The sequence below is a fragment of the Corvus brachyrhynchos genome, unplaced genomic scaffold (genome assembly GCF_000691975.1).
Source record: "Corvus brachyrhynchos isolate BGI_N302 unplaced genomic scaffold, ASM69197v1 scaffold32, whole genome shotgun sequence".
Lineage (NCBI taxonomy): Eukaryota > Metazoa > Chordata > Aves > Passeriformes > Corvidae > Corvus > Corvus brachyrhynchos.
Genome location: NW_008237919.1, coordinates 277,960 through 300,947, shown reverse-complemented (window position 1 = coordinate 300,947; position 22,988 = coordinate 277,960). Strand labels below are relative to the sequence as shown.

General features: G+C 37.3%; 1 protein-coding gene across 1 annotated transcript in view; it reads right to left on the bottom strand.

Annotated features, from left to right (window-relative positions):
• Positions 1 to 4,800: 4,800 nt before the first annotated feature.
• Positions 4,801 to 22,988, bottom strand: part of CTTNBP2 (cortactin binding protein 2) — a 149,429-nt gene continuing 131,241 nt past the window's right edge. The window contains 10 exon segments of the mRNA XM_008632734.2: positions 4,801 to 6,235; positions 6,237 to 6,379; positions 10,096 to 10,197; positions 12,008 to 12,140; positions 13,027 to 13,087; positions 14,849 to 15,034; positions 15,263 to 15,468; positions 18,825 to 19,003; positions 21,365 to 21,552; positions 21,828 to 21,980. Of these exon segments, the coding sequence (XP_008630956.2) occupies positions 6,133 to 6,235; positions 6,237 to 6,379; positions 10,096 to 10,197; positions 12,008 to 12,140; positions 13,027 to 13,087; positions 14,849 to 15,034; positions 15,263 to 15,468; positions 18,825 to 19,003; positions 21,365 to 21,552; positions 21,828 to 21,980 (1,454 nt within the window). The 3' untranslated portion in view covers positions 4,801 to 6,132.

Here is a 22,988-nt window from a genome sequence, read left to right as displayed (position 1 = left end):
CTGTGGGTAAAACGGGCTCTCGGGGCTGGCTCGGGCCGGCCGGGCGGCACTAGGTGGTGCTGCGGGGCTCAAACGCTGCGGCGCGGGTTGTGCTAAGCCCTGGGTCCCTCTCACCGCCCGTGCCCTACAGCTGCGAAGGGCAGCACAGGCAAGGCTTGGACTAAACTCTTTCAGGCGTCCTGGAGCAAGAGCTGGAGCTGCGCCGCTGTCCTGGGCTGCCTCCGGCTGGGCGCTGGTGCTGCTCAAGGTGCCCCTGGGTCCGGCTGAGCCCGCGGGCACTGGAGCTCGCTCTGGAGCTGCTCACCCTACATCACTCTTGTTTCCTTCTAGCTCTGTTCCCCATTGCATACTTTCTGGCCTTCATTACACATTCCCTCTGCAAAGATTTGTTGGTGGTTTTTTGCCTGCCCTGTCCCTCATACTGTACTTTTATGCTTGTTTTATCTTCTAGCACTTACCTGGATCTCTTTCCTTTCTTTCTGCGAGGACACCTCCTTATATGCTGCCTGATCTTCTCCACAAAGCAATGCCTCTTGCTCACAGAGCATTCTGGATACCCTTGGGTCTCAATTTTGCCATGTCACTGTTTCTTTGCCACTAAGCTCTGCTGGCTTTATAACAATGGAAAACCAACTGTGTTTTGGGGTAGCTTTGATTCACTTTTGAATCCCATCTCCACTCCCCTTATCCCCTCAAACTGTTCACCTCACACTATTTGTCCCTTTTCTCACGTAGTCAGCTCTCCATTTGTACAGATCTTTACAGAGGATATGGCTAAGCCTGGCCGGGAGGCCCGGGCTGCTGCAGTGTCGCCAAGTCCGAGGAGGCGTGCCAAGGATTGCTCTTTGTCAGGATGTTACTCAGAGTTACAGCAGACACACCAAGTGGGGGAGTTTATTATCTAAATAAACAAGATGATCAGAAAGATCAGCAGAAAAGAACCACTGTGCCATTAGAACCAGCGCATGCTTCAGAGCTTGCGCAACTAATTGTTCATGTTTTGTGTCACTGCCGGAGTTAGGAGGTGGTAGGTAAGCTGGACTCAGCAGACAAGGACACATTTCAGGAAAGAAAAGGTGGATACAGCAGGAGCATGTAGTAGATGGGACATGTGGAAGCTGCTGATACAAACACTCAGAAGGAGGACTTCGAAGGAAAAAGTAAATCAGTTGACTGATTGCCCCCACCCTGGACTACAACACTCACAGACACAGCTTCTGCCATCAGTGCCCAGCTACCACCATCACACTGCCTGTCCTAAAGAGCCCAGGCAAGATACTGCCCTCTGAGGGCAACTGAGAGAAGAGTGTGCTATTTCTTTCAGCTCCAAACCACTGCTTCAGCTCCTTTGGAGTTCAGGCTGGAACAGGAGGTAAGTTAGTTCCAGCCTGCATGAGGAGGACACAGCCTCTCCTTCCCAACAAAGCTTGAGAAGAGCACGTTACCTTCTAGGATAAGTGTTCTTGTACTTGCTGTCAGGGGGTGACAGCTCCCACGGATGTTTGCCTGAAACTAAGCTGGGAAGTTGCACATGCTGTTCATGATGGAAAATGGAGCACAAGAGGAAAGGGAAAAAATAGAAGAAAATGAGGCCATAAACAGTGGAAGAACAAACAATGACCTTCATAAACACAGGCTGAGCATTATTTAAGGGAATTTTTCTTCTCACGTGCTTTGCTTTGCATGCATTTGATAAAACAAAACAGATATAGAAACCACTCCTACCAGAGCACTTTGTCATTAAAACCACCTATATGGAAATGTGGGTGTGTACAACATACAGCCAAAGAGAAGAGTATGCTGACTTTAATACTTCATGTGGAGATTTAATTTTGCTAGGAAGAAACCAAAAAGACAAAGTTGGAAAGAGATTCTGTAGCTGTCCTTAAGTACAGTGGAGAAGGGCGGCCACGCTGCTAGTACAGCACTGAGAAGCTCTTGGGAGAGCAAAGGCTAAGCAAGGATCGCCTAAACAAACTTGAACTATGCACACTTACCCATTTTCATAAATCTTACATACAAAATAACTACACAGCTTGATAATCATCATTAGCGGGAACTGCCTCAGTACCTCATCAAACAAGCCCGCTATTCCAACAAACTTTGCTTTCACAGCTGCTTAAATGGTGTCTTACCAGCTGTGCTTTATTCATTAAATACCCATTTCTAAAGTCTTTCTTAAAATCCACCTCCTCCAGTTCCATAAGGCTCAAATCCCTCAGCCTGTTACACCAGAGCTGCTAAACACCTGATAGCCTCTACACTTCTTGAATTCTATCTACCCTATTTAAGCAACAGGCTTAAGTTATTTCTTAATAACTTAAGGCCTTTTAAAGCATTTCCCCATATTAATTCTGAATTAGTGTTAATTGCTAGAAGTAATTTCAGAACTACGTAATTTGTTGCATTTTATTTACCTAAAAAGTGTTCTGGTCATTATTTTTTCCTCATTTTTCTATTACAGGTTTAGTATTTTAGCTCTACAATTACTTGGCTATGATTTAACATCTGGAAAAAACCCCACACCACTTTAGACTGATGTGTAATTGTTCATTAATGGACCATTAGCTGCTGCCTAAAAACATCTTGCAAATTAGGCAATGCAATGCAATACAGTAATACATTTCTTTTATAAACCCCCACATTCTCCAAAACCAATTTCCTGTTCATAGGATAAACAATATTTATACTAAGTTAATTCCCCAGAGCTCATTTCAACCTCAAAATACAACCCTTGTAAAATGCAACCAGAGGTTTGAGTGATGCTACAGCCCAGTACAACCATACCTTGTGCCCCTTAAAGTCACTTTGACTTCAAGTTTCTGAAGAACAGCCCACTTTGTAACTCTAAAGTCTCTTAACTATGGTTTGACCATCATAAACATCACTTTAGCCAGATACAACCAAGAAGGCAATCCTTCCTCCTTTCTGCAAGCATTTTGACCACCAGAGGCTGTTTTGTTTCTCCAGTTTTACTGGAAAGCTGGAGGGTTTTGATGTATTTTGTAACTCACTTGAGCTGTATTATAGGAAGTTGCACCTCAGGCCTGCTGGTTTTGCTGTTGCTGATGAATGCTGCTGCCTTTGTTGGAGTAGATTTCTTCATGCTTTTAGTTTTGGAGTTCATGCTCAGTAACCCAAAACCAAAAGCAAATATTATCTGATGGATTCAGACATTTGCTTAAGGAACATATTCCATGTTCTTGTCAAGAAATAAGAACCATAGGAGAGATGCTGAAAGCTTTTATTTTCAGAACTGGCTTGAAGTAGAGAGCTGGAATGTTTAGTACTTACCAAAGTTGGTGGATGAGAAGTATCTTTCATGTTTCTCTGGCTGAAGACATTGAGATGTGTATAAAGAATCTAGTGTAGTCAGATGAAGGCTAAATTAAAAGTCTTTCACTGCCTGTGGATGGATTCAACCTTAGAAGCTTCCCTGTACTTTCTGAGATACTCCTCCAAGGAGACAGGGTCGCTCTCTCTCTCCACTTACCTCTTTTAAGGCTATGGGGTAATAGCCAGGAGCAGATGCAGCGCAGATAGGCATGGCCCACCACAGCATACATCAATCCTCTCTGCTTGAGACACAGGAAGCAAAGAGAAAGGATTTTTGCCATTACTAACCCAAAGTGAGAGCAGCTGGTATGACAAATCACACATGAGGAGTGCTGAAGACACAGTGAAACCCTGAGCTCATGAACAGAGCCTGGCCTTGCTTCAGCACAACCTATCACAAATCAAGTGATAAGCCAGCAGAGAAGTCAGCATGTTCACAAGCAAACTGTGTTATGGTTATGTGGTGTTGACTGTTTGAGGGCCTAACAAGAGAGATTAGCACTTACTGCAGAAGAGAAGAACTAATTAGAAGATCTGCAAGATACTGTGTGATTAAAGCTGCATGGAGATCACAGACTGTTGAACTAACAGACAGACAAACAAAATGACAGCAGACACAAGTCAAACAGGTAAAAGATGCAGATGGAGAGTTTAGGACAGCAGGCTGAAAAGGAAGCATAATGAGGGCATTGAAAGGCAATGCTAAATTTAGCAAGAGATCTAACTTTCACACCATGATCAAAGTTACTCTGTCCTCCGCAGATTTTCACACACAGTACAGTACTGATTAGTTTTCATTCTCACAGACAATATACAGTTTTAAAATATGTCTCAAAACATGCTTTAGGACACTCTGCCCAGTATCTTCCCACAGAGAAGCACACTGCTAACTCTTGATCTAAATGAGAGCTGACATTTCCAATGTGTATTTTAAATGCAGAACAAACCTAGCTTAGAAGCATGTCAGGATTTTTCTTTTCTTATAGCTCTTAGGAAAAAAAAGTTACTATAAATTCTGATGTTGAAATTCGTGTGATCTCTACAAACAGTCTTCCACTTGTGTTCCTCATTGCTATGAAATCCATACCTGAGATTCTCACACAAGCTACCAGACTGCTGCTCACTGCTTCAGCACATCAGGGATTCTACTTGCTGAGACTCACTGCTCTGACCTGCAGTGCTTTGCAGCTGACTCATTCTGCTAAGAACCACCAGCAAAAGCAGCATCCATTTTTCAGCACAAAAATGAATAAAAAAAGTAAAAAACAGTCTCTAGAGAAATGATCTGTATTTGGTTACACATTACTATCACACAGCAAACGGAAGTCTTAGTGAAACAGCAATTGCCAAAAAACAAGGTACTTTGTAAATATATTGTGCAGGAAATGATTTCAGGAATAAGCTTCTAATATTTCATCTCTATAGAGGTAACACACACACAAACTAAGAGACAGAAAGACAATATGCCATACAAAAATTTTATTGACATGAGTCTGGGATGACTGTTTTACATACAAAGGCAAAGCATTAGGAAACAGTTAATCCTTTCCTCCTCCGGGCTTAATTTGAGAAAAATGCTCCTTTGGAAATTAGAGGCATGACCATGTCATTGTTCAAGTTCTCCAAACCATCTCCCACTAACCAGCAGAAGGCAGCTAAGTCTGATCTCAAGAAAAATCTGTGCTTTTCCCTGCCTAACAGGTGAGCTATCTCGACAGCGCACATTTCCATGTTCCTAAAATTTACAAGGATGTAACTGCAACTACTGTAGAAAGAGGTCGGGGAAATACGCCCTGCATAGAAACTCCCTCATGGGAACATGATCTACCTCAGTAGTGGAGAGAAAAATGACAACGAGTTAATTTTAACTGCAACTCAAGTATCATTTTACAGCAATTACATCTTAAATCCACAACAGAAATTGATAATTACATAGTAACTCATTGCTACTACATTATGTTGGATAATACCGTAGTTAAGCTTTTGCTCAAATTCCTTTTCAGTCAAATCTGTTTCTGTAAAACACTGTTATTTCTCAGATGCTTTTAAAACACTAATGAAGCATATAAAATTTTTACAGTATACAAGAAAAACTAAGTTAATAAATGATCACATTTTCTTCAATTCTATCAAAGAGCAAGAGTCTGAGAAAAATAACTTTTGTTGCATTTTAATTTCTCAATCTCTTTCCTTTTTTAAAAGATGAAAGCTATAAAAGAAATTCATTACATTTTAGATGAAGAGAAGCTTGAGAAAAACAAAATCACAATTCAGCAGGCAGATGATGATGAAATCAAAGTATTTAATATGGCTTGTAGCTGAAAGTAATCGATCTGCAATTCCAAACATTTCAGTTATTGCCACATTCACTAATTTTTCATTAAGTGAAGATAAAACATGTCTTTAAAATGCATGAACAACAGCTTTAAGCCATTGTTGTATATATTGTGCAACTCATCTGAATGCAGGTTAACATGTGAACTTAATAGAATATATTTATGTACAGTATATACACAAACAGAATCCTGTGGTAGGTACCCCTGAATATTATCATTTAAATAGTAATTTTCATAATAAAAGAAAAAACCCAACCATCTATGGAGGAGGCAAAATGCGCATTTCTGAAGTTTAAATCAATATAATTTCCAGCTGATGTACATAGAAATAAAACTGTGGTCCTGTACAAACTTTATATTACAGGGTAACAGTTTGTTTTTAAAAAATATTTACATATTTAAGTACTTGTTCTTTGCAATAGAGATTATATGAACACAGAAAATTGTAAGATAGGCAGGTTTACTTATTGGATTTTTCTATTTGTTCATTTTTGTGCAAATTCCAAATCTCTCTTTTTGTGTTATTATCTGCCTCTATTTGCCTTGTATTACTGCTGCTGCTTTTTTTTAGTATTCTGAGAAGGCTGGGTGACTTTACTTCTAGGAACAGGAAGAAAAGATTTAACTCTTGAAACACCCAACTCTGTCTTTGATTTACTGTTGCTGCTTTCCACAGTTCGACTGCTGCTGAGAGGACGCATTCCATCCTAGAAAGGAAAACAAAGCATTTTGTGTATAAATAAGTATCACTGTTTGACATGAAAAACAACCAACCAACCAACCAACCCAACCAGCTCCATGGAACTCTTGTTATTTACAATCTTTTGCAGTTTAGTATGAGAGTTTCTTACTATTTGGTGACCAAACCATGGGTCATTTTTGCTTCTTTGACTGAAAGGAAACATCATCATCATCATCATCTTAAAATACCAAAATAAGGCAATGAGGCTTTTGCATTGCCATTGAAAAAAACTTAAACTTGAGTCTCAGATGTCTCAGCTTCAGGACTTCCAAAAAAAAAAGTATATGCTCTTTCTTTTATTGCTGTGGAAAAATGACAACTGCAGCCACAGTTAAAAGGGAAAAATGGAAATTTATAGTTACAAGCAAAAAATCAGGTTCATGGTTTGAATAAAAATATTCAATTTTTTTGTACCATCAAGGCCATAAATAAGAACAAAATACTCATGAGAAAAATAATACTTCAAGAATGGAACTTGAAATGTTAGTTACATTTTAATCCATAATCATACAAATTGTTTTCTTAAAATTAGATTGTCTGGGGCTGATTCATAATGGTGGTATATCCCATAACCATCTGTGCCCAAAAGTCATTAGTGTACCTTGAAGGTTCCACAGCCGGGAATCTTTGTGTGTGTGTGTGTGTGTGTGTGTGTGTGTGAATTTGCTTTGGAAGCTGCGTGTGCAGTCTCTGTCCCACTCCCCGCGATTCAGGAATTGGAGGCTCCGTGCTGGCAGAAAAGGGCAGCGAAGCCTGCCCTGGTTCAAGCCACCGTTAGCCACATCTAGCCAAGAGGATCCAGTCCAGCTGCCCCATCTGGCCTGCCCCTGCCTCTAAGGAGACAAATTTTCTCTGGGTTTCCAGCCGCCTGGATCCAAAGAACTCCAGTCAGAGCTCCAGCCATCAGGAGACAAGCCAAGTGAGAGATTAAGAGAACGGAGCAGGGGCAGCGGGGAAAAGTCTGGCATCATTTTTCCCTTTGTCTTTCAACCCACGTGAAAATCCAGGACACCATCTTGGGGGGTGTGCCCAGCAATTTCTGTTCTGGGTCTCTCTTTTCGTTTTGGGGAGTCCACAGGATTGAGCAGTTTTGCATCTGGTGGTTATTTGCTGTTGTTTCTGACTGTTACTGTTCTGCTTGTTAGTAAAAGGTTATTTGTTCACTTAATCCACTTGTATTCATTCCTTATTTGGAACCCTAAGGGAGATAGCTAGACAGAGAGGCTTCTCCTTTGAATTGTCATAAACCAAGACAGTGTCTCAAAGTACTTATGCTAAGAGGCTACATTCTTTAAAACTGGACATATTCACCCTTGCCAAACCTAGATATCTGAAGTGCCAAAATCAGGTACACTGTCAATTTTGTTCATCTATAGTCAAGAAGAAAGAGGTTAGTTAGGCCCTGACTAACACAGATCTTTTATGAGAGAACGGAGAAATTGGATCTTGTCTGTTACCATCAGCTGAATCCAGATCCCCCCTCTGGGCAGCAATATTAAAAAGTTCATTTTCACCATCAGCTACTGCTTTTCACATAAACAGTAGGAACATGAAAACACTGTTCATCATGGATCCTTATTAGTCCCTTAATTCCATCAATTTGTTTGCATCCTGGATCAAAGGTTTTGCTTTGCCTTTCTCCTTCACATACTTGCAAGCATTTTTTCTTACAGCCAATTGAAAGAATAGTTAATTATGGGTATGCTACCCTTTTAAGTAATTTGTCTCATTACCATTGATAAGATCTCCTCTGCTCATGCAGTATTGCTTTTGTTACCTAGAGGACTCTCTTCACTTTCAGAAAAAGGATGCTTTTCTGATCTCAAACCCTTCATTTCACCAGTTCTTGCTGATTCGTAAGTTCATCATTGTTACAATTGCCTCTAAAAGTTTGACTTCTGCTTCCAAAGGAGTGTGCTCTTCTAAATTTTTGATATATTTGTTTTAATAATGACTAAATCTAGCAATAAAACTTGTCACTCTATTAGACCTCTTTCCGCTCTAGCAGAAGGTTGGGTTACGTTTCCCTCATTTTGGACAACATTTCCCCCCCAAAATAATTTTTTTTTAATTCTGTATGTAATCTTTTGACCAAGTTTTTCAAAAACCTCCCAAGTACCTAAGCTTGTCTAGTCCATATAATAAGCTTGCAAGTCAATATAATAATGCCTTGTGTTGTTAGTAGGAATTTTTAAAGAGAAAAAATCACTAGGAAAAATGTACAGTAGGAACTGGTAGGTCAGCTGACTTAGCCAATTATCCAGGCATCACTACTATGTGAAGCTCTGATTTGGAATGCCTGAAAATGCGTTTAGAGAGCTATTTGAAAGGAGTACACCTACTTGTGGATCTGCAAGGTTAAAATTATTTCTTTTAGCGGAGACTGTTCTATGGATTTTAAGTAAAATTACAGAAAGTATTCTAACATTCTCTATATTTGGATATGAAGAAATATGATTGCAAGGCTGGTAACTCATCTGGCCGAGATTGGCTCAACTGGCCAGAGCATGGTGCTGATAACACCAAGGTTGTGGGTTCAGTCCTTGTATGGGCCATTCACTTCAAAGCTGGACTTGAAGACCCTTGTGGGTGGGTCCCTTCCAGTTCAGAATATCTGGTGATCTGTGAATGTCAGTTCTTTTAATGCTAAGGTGTGCAAGTTAATCCAGTTTCAGGACTATTTCATTGCATCTGCAGAAAATGGTGTCTCTAGAAAACAATTTATTGCAGTCAGATAAAACATCGGGATTGGCCTCCAAAAGACCCATATCAAGGGAACACAGAAGGCCTGGTAAGGGAACACAGACCACAGATTATGCCCTGGCTAAGATTAATTGAGCTCAGAAGCTCTCTTGATGTTCAAAAACACAAGGACCAAAAAAGAAAAGGGAACAAAATGTAACAACAGAGAAAACATAATTTTCCAAAGAATGAAAACTAAGCAGGACATAATCTCATCTTTGCATTTAATAGGGATGGTAGCACCCACAAACAATAATATAAATTTCTCAAAAGAAGATGACAGTGGACTTACTATATCTACCAGTAATATTCATCTTACCTTCCCACTCTGAAACTACTCTGAAGTTACTGAAGTTTGTTTACATAAATAACATAGCAAGATGACTGTATATTTCAACAAATAGTTAGGTCAAAAATAGGAACTGATAACCTTTTAAAAAAATGCTGTTATTCACAAACTTTGGTAGTACCATGTGTTTTCAGTATTTCTGCCCCTGAGAGCTTTGACATTAGAGCAACCAGCAATTTTACATCAAGAATTTTAAAAGTGGTGCTTTTGCGAACTTACTGAATGATATTAATTGAGGGGAAACAACAAACCCAGTTTTTATTTCTCTTCATGTCTGATGGAAATAACTTATAATGTCAATGTAATGTCAAAAATACTTGGCCTAGGGATATGGCTTCATGTAAAAGCCAAAACTAAATGCAAATACATCCATTGTTTTAATAAATCTTTAGCTTCTATTAAGATACATGAAAGGAACTTGGTATGGTAGTCTAGCAACTTTCCTAGGAATTATGTCAAGTTTTTTCTTGTAATAAACACTAGTTTATTATTATTAACTAGCACTAGTTCTTAGGATCCACTCAGAAATTCAGATTTTGGAGAAACTCAAGACACCTTTCCTATCGTAACATAAAACTCATTTCACCTACCTTTTGTGCTGTTGTTTTATTTGGGTTAGTACCACTTGCTGAAAATACAGGAATGTTCTTAGAGTTACTGAACATCAATAACTCATCCTTAGAATCTGCAATCTAAACAAAGATAAGAAAATGGTGATTTTTTTAGTTATTCACAGAGATTATGTTTCAATTTGCCAATTTTTTATTTTATTTTCATGGTTTCTGTGCAATGCAAAGCATAAATATCCAAAGAACTATTAAAATATCTCTTCTTTACTCCTGAGTGCATTTTTAGAAGATAGGAGATAGAGATTTCGTATTAACTATTATCAGAGGAAGATTAAACATACCAGAGTAACACTGTTCAGTGGAGCTTAAGTGCAGTTTCCCATTAAATTTTACCCAGCCCCCAGGGACATCAGAGAAAGGAATAATCATTTTCTCTTCTTCCTGCCCTGTTTCTTCCCTAGTATTTTTCCTTCCCTTTTCCTATTTTTCCTGATCAGGAAATAACCGCTAGAGCTGCTGTCCTCACTGAAAACTAGGTATTTTATCCTGGGGCAAGCTGATCCAATTCAATTCTGCAACTGCAAAAGCACTCAACCCCAACCCAGCGGAGGCAGCAGGAACATATTTGAGTGAAAGGGCAAATTAAAGAGCAGAAGTAATTATTCCATTTGCAGCCTGAAATTACATCACACAAAGAAAGCATGCAACAGCACCCTTACTTCTGCAAGGCTCTACTAGGCAGCTGGGGAATTAACAACAGAAATTTCAGCCAAGGATGGTTCCACCCATGGTGAGGAAACTGAACAAAAGACATGACATCTATCTCCTTCCTTATCTAAACCCAATTTCCTTGAATTGTCATCAACAAGCAATTACACTTTGCATGTTATTAACCACAATTTTAAGTTGGTTACCATTTCTTTAAGCACATCCCATTCTTTTAAGGATAGCTACGATAAATCCCTGCTAACTGACTAGTGATTAGCCTGCCAGCTTGGTGCATGTGACTCATGCATGTACTGTAAATACTTTAAGAAAAACAACCCAAAACAAAACACTGTAATAAAGAGTTTCAATAAATAGGTTGAAAAATCTTCCCAAACACAGTATTTCTTTTTTTAATAAAAACTTGGTTGTCTTCTAAGGATAAACAGAATACTTAATAAAGCAAACCTAATGGAACTGCTGTTCAGGGAAGTCCTAGAGGATGTCATGCACAGCCTAACTGGACAATAGCCTAAGACTGACTCTATCCATGTTTCAAAAGATATGGAACAGCTGCTCCAGTGTGAACACAGCCTGCTGTCACAGCCATCCACTTCAGCTGTGCTAGGAAGAAAGATGAAAAAGAATAAATAGGCTTCAGCCGCAGGGAAAGCTGCATGGTATTGGTATAAAAGGAAAAATGAGAGAGATCCACAGTTCCACACTCTGAACACACACAACAGTTTCCCAGTGGGAGCAATGACAGCATGAAACACAACAAGGGAATGGTAATGCAGGAACGGCTGTTCTCAGAGAAGTGATCACAGCACCAGCCTGCCAGAGTTCAAGAAGTGTTTGGACAATGCTCTCGGGCACATGGTGGGACTCTTGGTGTGATGCTGTGCAGAGCCAGGTGCTGGATTCAACGATCCTTGTTCGTCCCTTCCAACTCAGGCTATCCTATGATTTTATGAACTTAGAAATTTGATCCTCCACTGCAAAAACCTCTACAAGAAAAATTGGTGAAGTTGTAATTTAAAATAGTATATGTTAAACTAGAACACTTACCCTCAAATGTGTAATTTATTAGTTGACTTTGGCTTTTCCCAAATAATTGAGTAATTTTCTTCAGTTCAAGCAGGGCTTGTAAATTAAAAATTTATTTTAAACACATAACAAACAACTGAATATGGTAATGTAGTAAATTATTTAAAAGTCTTGTGTTTACCTTGCTTATATCAGGCTCAGATTTGCTGGAACACATACTTTGAAGTTCCTGCACAAGATCTACTTCATCATCAGAACCAACAGACAGCCTTTGCTCCAGATTTAATGTTCTCATATGATCTTTCTCTGAAGATCTTAAAGCACCCAAACAAACAATCAGAGAGGACATTTAAATTATTATACAGAATTTTAAAATAAATATTATAAACACCTCAAAAATAGTATTTTTTTTCCAAATGACCTTTACTACCACAAACAAAACCAAAATGACATCTGATGAACTGACAGCAGTAGTTGTCAATAATTATCTCATAATAGATCTTTCTATACAAATTATTCTCTCTATTCTGAAAATCTAACGAAGGATTCCTCTGTCTAATATTTTCAAAGACTCCCCTCTTTTTAAGATGCAGCAATCAATTTTGTTCCACTCTACTCTTTGGAAGTAATTCCAAAACCTTAAAAAAACCTCTGGCATATCGGAAGCATAAATATTCTATTTTCTCTGCGCCTGTGAATAAGGTAGAACCGAGGTTTCAGATTGAAATAAAGTCTCAAATGCAGTTCCCTCTAGCTAATTCATACACTTTCTCAGGGCAACTCTATCATTTGGACTAAAGTGCATGTACTGTACCATCTTGAATTGCCATTCAGCAAGCTGAAATAGCCAGAGGAGTTTTTAAAATGTAATGCCAGTTGATAAAAGCATACGGTCAAGTTTTCAAGGTAGAGTAAGTGTTACATAATAGTCTTAAATCATAGACTATTCTGTAACATTAAAAGACATGCAGTACTGCAAGGTTTGAAACAAAGAAATGGATTCTAAAATTATATCAAAGTATATAAATTTTATTTCCTCTCAGGAATGAAAATTAAAAATACTTCCTTTCTGCAGATACGGGATCAAAATATTACCAAAAAACCCTATTAATCCATTCATTATAGTGTGCTGCTTTGCAACAGAATGCTATCACCTTTATTTTTTGCAAAGTGTCACAAAAAACAGAAATTAAAACTTACTTTGTGGTGAGAGAAGCTCTTTTCTTACAGTTTGGTTGCAACACGGTCTTAGATTTTATACCTGCACAAAAGAGAAGTTTACTTGTTAGTGTGTTACCATGTGTACTGATTTCTTTATTCTAAAATCTGTGATAAACAGGGATAATGTGTTCCCATTTACTAACTAATTATGTCAATAGAGTCTGTCAAAGATCAGAATACATCCCTTGAAAGTGTTCAGTGTAGCATTCGAAACTGCTAAAGTGGCAAATAGGGCATGAGCTGCCTAAGCTTTTCTGAAAGAGAGAACATGAGGTTTCCGTGTTAGGCAGTTGAACCACCTTTACTGGTTCTCCCCAAGAGAAATTGCTTGTCAACAAGGAAATATTTAAATTTGCTTCATGGAGGTAAAATCAAACAATTTACCTTTACCTGGAAACAGGAACAGCATTTGATTCTGACAGTCCAAAATAGAAGACTACTAAAATTAATTGATTATTCAATTTTTAACTTATATTCACAGATATTAACTGGATTCCAAAAACATTCTCAGGTACAAGATACAACATCAACCATCCTACTTCAGGTTATGTTCATTATTTCTTAAATCCTCTGAGTGGGATTAGAGAAGTTCACAACTCAGAGAACTGGCAATCAGGACACTAGAGATGCAGTCAGAAAAATAGACTTCTTTCTGAACAAGGGCTGAAGAAATGAATAGCTCATTTTAGTGCTGCAAAGTAGCAGGCATCAAGCATTTTGGTCTTTTGTATATGCGGTAATTGAGGCTAGAATCTTACTGTTCCTAAAGTGTATGTGTGTGTGTGTGTAAGCTGCCTTCTCCCTCTTCCTACATCTTCCCTCTGAAGTAGTTACTTTCTTTTCAGAAAGCAAATACTTTGATTTTTTTCCCTGGAAGTTTTTTTCTGTTCAATATTGTATTTAGTTACAATATTACTAAGTTTTCCATCTAGAAATATGTATCCCGTAGAAGAATTACATTGCTTTCCAATATATCCAGTCATTATCTCTGTGTAACAAACTGCTCGTTATATGACTTATAATATTGAGGTGAAAAGATTTTTCAAAAGTGTCAGCCACAAATATAACATCCACATTTATACACGTGCACAGACCCAGTCATATAAAGCCTTCTTTATCAAGAAACATGCTGAAGACGATGTGGAAACTTCTTGAAAACCTTACAGTATTTGTGACTACATAAAATTCTCTACATTTATTTTTTGCAATTAAAGTGAAAATCAAATCAAAATCTTCAATTTAAACCCAAAGATCTCCTTCTTCTACTGCAAGACTTCTAGATTACTCAATTTTTCTAGTAAGACTGAACAAGGGATGCATGATCTGGGGAGGAATATATTAATTTATTTTTACCTGGATTCACTCAGTAATAATTACAGTAGTGAAGTTATAAAGTAAGTGTAAGGAAACTCAAAAAAGTCTGTATACTGTAAATGTGGAGCAAATCTAAGGAGTACCAATAAAGTAATGAAGCTTCCTCTCATCTGGTATGGGTGAAGAGACTCATATGGTGTCATTCCACACAGTCAGAGGTGGAACCACTGCTTATAATTCCACCATCTGAGCCAACCTCATTATCAAACAGAAAGGGCATTAGAACAACCAAAATTAGTTAGGACCCCTCACAGTCACAAAGAAGTAATTTTGGGGGGAAAAAAGTAGACAGTTTTTTACTGGTGAACATAAATACAAGTGTCATTTAATTGACAAATTTTAATTCATGATGTAGGAGAAACATCTGATTCGCATCTACACAGTTTAACCCCCCACAACTTTCAGAACTGAAAATAAAAAGATTTACCTTCAGTATTTGTCTCCTGCTTATTCCATGACTGGGAGGACAAATGGCCTGACTTTTTGCGAGGACTTGTACTCACTTTTCTCCAAGAAACATTCTCACCTCTTTTCTTACTACAATTTTTGTAGCTCGAAGCCACAGACAAAGGAAAATTTCCTCCCTTAAAATCTGCTATATAATTATCTAGCTCTGAAACAAAAGTAGAACAGTGTTAAGAAGAATTGACTGTTGCAAATGGCTCTTCTTGGAGTACTTTATACAACTACTTAGTTTAATGGCTGTAAATGCTTTTAACCCCACCACCTCCCTTCAGAACTACAGTTATGTTTTGTAGACATTTTAGAAATGGAAGGAAGCAGTTAAAAGCCCCATAAAAGCAACATACAACTACTTGGCTTTCAGACAGTTCACTCTTACCTGGTCTGGGTAGAGGACAGCCATGCAAAATAGCTTTATTTAGCAAGATACTGAGAGCAGCCTTAACAACAGCCTGTTGCCCTTGGCTAGGATTTTTTTTGGCTACTGCTTGTCCTGGTATAGATGGTCTTTTCACAGAGGCTCTGGAGAGTATGGCTTCTTGTACTCTGGGAGCTATCACAGCATTCCATAGCTTGGACATCCACCTGTAGTACAAAACCAATTCTTTAACTTCAAAAACAATTATCAAAACCTGTGATTTTATACTTTGGTAACGTATCAGATTTTGTATTTTCAAGAAGCACCCCATTTCAGAGAGGGACTGATTTTATTTAAGGTAGGGTTTACTTGTTTGTTTTATACTAAACTATTTGATCTACATTTTTTTAGGTTGCCTTGACAAACTTACCACCTGATGCTTTTTCTCCTTCAGATATGGACTATAAAACATTCTTTTCATTTTAAGGCTAAAGAAATGCCCCAGAAAGATGAGTGTTCATATATATATATAAAAATTATTTTAAAAAGTGCATGGAGAAACTTCCATGCTTGCAAGTGTTCATTCCTAGCCTATTTGCTGCCAGCATGGGAAAAAGGAGGTATTCACTTATGGTTGCACCCCTTTCAGTACTCTTCAATTTCCAAACTTGTCCAGTTTACAAGACATTTCTATTTATACATCTGCCTTGCTCTCACTCTCCTTTTGTTTATTTGATCTATGGTGAACTGTGTTTCCAGGATGCTGTGGATTTTCCAGATTGTCTGGTTTAAAGACTGGGTCTGATTTTGATTCAAAAATTTGATTAAAAGGGACATGAGTCTTCTGTGACTTTTGCTTTTCTAAGAGAGAAGCATTACATTGTATTAGCAAAGAAGTGAAAAATTTGTGTTAGGGAAAAAATAAAGTTATTTCTTGTAACTTAGGAGTTCTCTGGGGATAAAGGCTAGAAATTTCAGACTTAAGGTTCAGCTCACATCTACAACATACACTGAGACAATCTTTTTTAGACCAACTCCAACTCTTTTTGTTTATTCTTATACTCTCTTACAAGAGGAAGATGATAAGATTGAGTCAGACAGTTTGCATTAAAGGTCTGTAAGAAATTATAGGCTATCATGCTGTGTTCAGCTTTGCAGAAATCTATTCAGAAAATGTGAAGGCTAAAATGTCTGCTTGACTTAAATGGACCATTTTGCTGGATACATTGATGCACTGAAGCCATCTTATTACCTAAAATATTATGACAACTTTTTTTGAGGGGGAAGAGGGTTTCCATTTCTTTTTTAAATTTAGAATGCATGAATTATTTGAAAGGTGTATTTTTGATCAGTTGTGAAGCATAAGATTGTGCTTTTATGATCTATAAATGCTCAAAGTACTTGCATAAGCTTGATAAACATTACTTAGAAAAATAATTAGTATAGTTGTTAAAATACAATGTAAAATGTGTATTGGAGATGTTCCTTGAAGCTTCCTTAGCATAATGTTGTAGATATTATTCCATAGAGTTACAGTCTGCTTCTGCTAGCTAAGCTACTAAAATAAACAATTGCTAGTATTTTAGTCATAAAGAACTATCTTTTCAATTTCTGCCTATGTAAGCTTTCAACATTTTCCAATACTGCCAGTATAAATGGTCAGAAATGAACACTGCAAAAATAGAATTAATTGAGGCCATTCTAATCTAACAGTTAACAACTGATGGGGATGCTCTATAAACAAAACTCCAACCTGGTATTTAAATTCAGTTTTAAGTTTGTGCTCATCTTGATGAAGTCCCCCATTCTTTGATATAGGTGATACTTAGGAAAGGTGTAACACACCCCTGCCTCGATAAAGGGCTGCAAAGTGAAAGTCGTTCCTGTTGGAACATCATCTTCAATTCCCTAAACCTAAACCAAGAAAAAACGTAGTTAAAATTTTCTTCATTTATTCACTCTACTCACCAAAACAGGTGAAGATACATGGAACACACAGCAGGAAAACTATTTCCTGTCACATGTTCTCTCTGCCTTCCCTTCCCTTCTGCTGCTGCTTCTTCCTCTTCTCTCATGCTAATACTGAGCCCAGAGTGAACCCAGTTTGTAGATAGCTGTCTGCTGTCCTAATGAATTGGACTGACTCAGAGAAGCTTTACTAAATGCAAAAAGCAGCAGAATAGCACAGTGGACAGGAAGGGCAGGAGGACAGGAGTAGTTAATTGGATTGAAATAACAGCAACCAGTGAGCTGTTAATTAAAAGCTATTTAATACATGACCACAATCTCAGCCATCATGCTGCTAAACTAAAAGTGCCCAGTAAGAGCTCACTGGGGCTGTGCTTTCAAATTGTTTATTAGTGGATGAAAACTACATTAAAATGAGAAGTCTGATGGCATATGGGTACAATAAAGGACATTTTAGGGTTGTACTCAAAATAAAGCATTGTGAAACCAGTCCGAGTTACACTGAGGAGAAATCCAAACTCAGGAATGTATAACTAAGATATCTAAAGAATAGTTTTTCTGTCCTTTAATAATGCCACTGCAATAAATACATGATTAAAACATTTCAGAGGACATGATTCAAGAGGAAGATGGAAGATAGATGCATGGTATGCTTTATTCCTTTATTTCCCAGCACGCATAAAATTTCAAGTCAATGTTACAGCCACATTTAGACTTTGATAATTACTCTGAAGATTATCTAATCTGTACTTTCAGAGAATAAAAAGGATAATGAACAAGCAAAATGTATGAAGATCTGCAGACAGAACATGAAATGAGACAACCTCTGCACATGTTAAGCAAAGGCCCCTGGAAGAAGGGTCAGCAGAAACTAGTACAAGGGAAGGGACAGAAGTGGTGACCTGCCCTGTGAGAAGAGTTATGTCACATTTCCAAATGGTATACTTTGAATTCTGAGTAAGTCTGAATCTTAATTAGGGGCTCATTAAATTTCTGATATAGCCAAACAACATCTTAGTGTGAAATTCGTATCATTTAAAATTCTATAACTATTTCTTCTATCATTTGCTAGCATTTGGAGTTGGAATGTGATTGGATGTTTATGCAATTGTAGGCAAGAAAAGCCAAAATTTCCATAATTAAAAAAAATTTTTTATGTTACTGGCCAGCTAGCCATATGTATAACTAAACGTATATACCTGCCCTACTCACTAAGATAATATATCTCTAAACTATATGTATGTTTTAAAATTATACCACATATTTTAAAAAGTGAGAAATCATTCTGCAAACACAACTTCAAAAGGAGACTTTACCAACTTTTCAAGCTCAGAATTCTTGAATCTTTAAACCTCTGTGTTAGAAAATAAATGAAAGATCGCAAGAAGACTGACTTTTGCACAGTAATAGACACCCATTGCCCACTTGCGTCCTTCAGAAGTGCCCTTCTAGTAATTAAATAGCCAACAGAAGTTTAAAACTTTCAGCAACTTCTATTGAAATACTTTTCTAAGGTCGCTGAGTCAGCAGGATTTTGGGAGAAACACAACTACTACGTTTGTGACAAGTATCTAGTTGGCACTGAACAGCATCAAATAGGAAACAAAATTCTTACTTGACTGTTGCTTGGCTGTGCCCTGGAACCACAGGACAAGAGAAGAAATGCTTTGGTCCCATAAGTGCTTCAGGTGCTCCTAGACGTGATAAGCAAGAGTTCAGCTGGTGCCAGACAACAAGAATCCAGTCTATGACCTTGCACACAGGATCACATGGAGGAGGTACTTTGCCTCTGAACTGCAGGGAGAAAAGATGTTTGACATGGCATAAGACCAGAGCTGCAAACACTTTCCTTGAAACCCCAGGAAGGCTTGGGGTTTTTTTATTGCGTGTGTTGCTATCGAAAAATCAGGAACAGTCAAAACCAGGTCAAACCCTTTTACAGAATATATTGACATCTTGCTATATTAAAACTTATTTTCCCAACTACACTTCAAAAGATATATCCTTATCAATAAACTGACATACCTTTACTTTCTTGTGGGAAACCAAGACAGAAATTTTGGTAGCAGTGCTTTTTCTACAGTGTTTAGGATTACAAGAGATACCTACCATATACAATGCAATGTATATGATATAAATAAGGCATATGAAAAAATGCCCAATCACACTGAACAGGAATATCTGATCCAGACATATTCTCAGTGGATTTTCATATTGATTTTAGATCTAGTAGCAATGAAGGAAAGATGTATCCCTCCAAGACTTGTGTTTTTAGTATGCCTTGTTAAGGGCAAATTATGTAGTGCCAGAAAAATCTCCTGTTTCCTCTGATTTAAAATTACAGTCTTCATCATCCTAATCCTAGGATTATCCTCTGTAACATTTTAAATTAAAGGAAGCATTAAAAGATGCACCAGGGTTAGTAATTGACAGCACTGAAGCCAGAGCCTCTTGACAGAGTCTATGGGTGAACTTAATGTAGAAAAATATTTAAACTGTTCCCATATATCCTAATAGTTCAAACTAAGGGGAAAAGAGCTTTTCACCTGAAAATATGAATATTAAGGCACAAACAGAGCAATGAACTTTGAAATAGTCTATGGTTCTAACAGTAAATGTGCTTCTACTTTGATTTAGATTTTTATAACAGATTAATCTTTCTACTATTTTTGACTTTGAAATCCACTATTTTCAGTCCCATACCAACTGGCATTTGAGTTTACATGTGGCACATGTATGTATTTCAAAAAATGTGCTACCACACTGGGCATTTCAATATTTAATTAGGGAAGACACATGGCTTTTTTCTCCAAATAGCCACCATCTGCATATATGCTTCAGAAAAAATAAACTTAATGAGATTACTACCAAATTCTGTTCAACTTCAATCAGAGGTAGGAGCCTATTACATGGTCAAATTCTAACCGATGAGACTAAGGATTTCTTTCAAGCCTAAAAAAATAGCCATGTGTTATGTGATGCTGCAAGTTCTTGTATCCAAACCAGTTTGGCAGAGTCTGTCTGATGCAGCATTTGACTATGAGCAAGTCCTAACTGAAAAAACATAATCTAAGAAAAGTAGTCTATTAAGAGTTCCATAGATTACAGATGATTCCTTTTTTTTCTATTCTGTATTCCTGTTCTTGCAATTAAAGAATACTTTGGAATGTTTCTAAATTTCCTCATTATCCTGGCTGAAATGTTCAATTACCACACATTTCCTCTTCAGGATCTCTTTGAATCAGTAAGCTTTTATAGATGAGAACTGTGGCAAAGGGTACAGGAGATGACATCCGCAAGGATAACCAAGATACATCCAGCTGAACACTCAGAACTGACAGTAGGTCTGTTATTCCACAACAGGACTCTTTATTACTGACAGTTTTTTCTATTCCTAGAACAATCTCCCTTTTTAAGCCTGCTAAAAACTGCTGCCAAGATTATTTTCCTTTGCAGCTGTTTTGATTAAACACCCTCTGCCAATGTCTAACACTGCCTGACTGTCAGTAATAGCTGCTATCACGCTCAAATGGTATTCCAAGTAACTTTCAAAAGTCCACAATTCTTCTTTTGCCTGTATCTTTCTTTTCATTTCCCATCTTCATTTATTTACTAGTATTAAAACAGACTTCCCATCCTTATTCTCTTTTGGACTTTTGTTCTAGCTTCAGCAGACCTACTGGCTCAAAACAACTTTTCTAATTGTATAATTTGCCTGTCCTTTGATTTGAAAATCATGGAAAATATTTTTTCTGCTTAAAACTTAAACAAAACACATATATGACTATCTTATTTCAGATATTGAGAATAAATTATTTGAAAAAGAGATTTTATGTCTGTTTAACTGATTCTTACTACCATTCTCAGGTAGAAGTTGAAAAAAATTACTGAAGGATGTTTCATGAGGGGACAGGCAAGTAGCCACAGGATCATTATTTGCAACCAACCAATAGTTTATGCCAATCAGTCATGGCCATATACCTTTCTATGAATCCAAGCACAACATTTCCAGATACACAGCCTGTATCTTCCTAGAAACGAGTGCTTTTTTCCCGAAACAACTTAAGTTATCTGCTCTGCTTTTGGCATTACCATTGTACATATTTCACAGAGCTGGTGATGAATGCAACTGCTGAAGCTGATTTGAGTTCTTACCTTGTTTATAACTTTCCTCCTTAAAATCCTCTGAAGCAAGCCTCGCATTGGCTCCCCATCCCACCTAAGTTGAACCCAACGGAAATGCTGCTGAGCCAGCAGGTCAGAGCCATGAAGATGGCACTTTGCGATGGTCCCCAGTAAAAAGCAGTTCTCATGAAAGTAAAAAGCACCAGAAACTCCATTTGCTAAAAAGGAATCATAAAACACTTAACTGAAATACTCACAGCCTTGACATGATTCATGCAAAAGCACGAAGCAGTGACATAACTAGAAAGGAAAAAAAACCCACAAACCACCACCAATTAGCTTAAAAACATGCTATCTTTGTTAAGGACAACTGTTCACAATAGTATACAAAAACTGAAAAAATTACATTTTTCTCCTGTTCCCTGTTTATTGTATATTACAATAAAACTGTACTGTAGTAAAATCATTTCTGCAACCCAAGTTCTTTAAATACCTCTTTGAATAGTGCAGGGATTTTCCGAACTTCGATTCTCAAGAGGTGCTAGAAAATCTCCTAGTAATTCAGACAAAGCAGCTCTCTCCAGATTTTCTAAAATCACAATTGTTGTCTTGTTTACAGGAGGATGTTTCACCGGGATCAGACAAGCTGAAAGAGAAAAATCCCATTAATGTCTACTTAGGAAAATTTACTTCTATTTATGCATACAGAATTTACTGCTACTGATGCAACGAAGGATTTTTAAAAAGTTTTTTTCCTTTTTAACTTGTTTATAGGAGCAAACAGACTGGATAATAAGTTTAAAATTGAAAGCATAAAATCAAACAATAGAAAGAATATCATACTGTATATTAAGAAAAAAATGAAAGCTATGATTAAAATAAATTCCTGAAATGGCTATAATAGGATCTTCATAGATAGGAAAGATTTCAGTACACTGAATATAAATACAACAGAAAAGATAGCAAGGACCTCTTTAAACATTTCTTTCATTTGCTGTAATACATCTTAGACTTTCAACATGTACTCTTTATACCATGTAACGATAAAAGGTTTAAGAATAGTCTGTGTTTATAAGAAACTTTATCATTCTATGAGATAGTAGCAAACGAATAGGTAATCTTCTCTTCAAAACTTCCTTCAGTATCTTTAAGAAACACTCAAATAATCAGAGCTAATATGAGGCAAACCCAGTAGCACCTGAATCTAATAGGCATTAAAATGACATCTATTCATTTTTTTCACATTTTAACTACTTTCCTTTAATTTTCCTGATTTTAACATCTTATTGCTTAAAAAAGACACAGCTTTACAAGTGTTCTTGTAACACTAAATCCCAGGTGAATGTTTCTGTAATACATATATAAAACAAAACACTTATCTTGACTATACTGTGCCCTGCATTGTTTAAAAACCATTTGAAGGTGGTACTAACAATGGTCATTAAGGAAATTGACATGTAATAAGACAAAACTTACAGCAACTGACTGTATCTGAAAATTGCTATTTATTTGCAGTTTTCTGACTATTACTGCCCTGTTTTACTAAGAGGCTACAGCTTGAGAGGAAGGAGGACAGGTACCCTCTCTGTGTCTGATGGATTAATTTAGAGGAGAAGTGCTCTCTTAGGAAAGGAGATGCAGCAAAACAATAGGG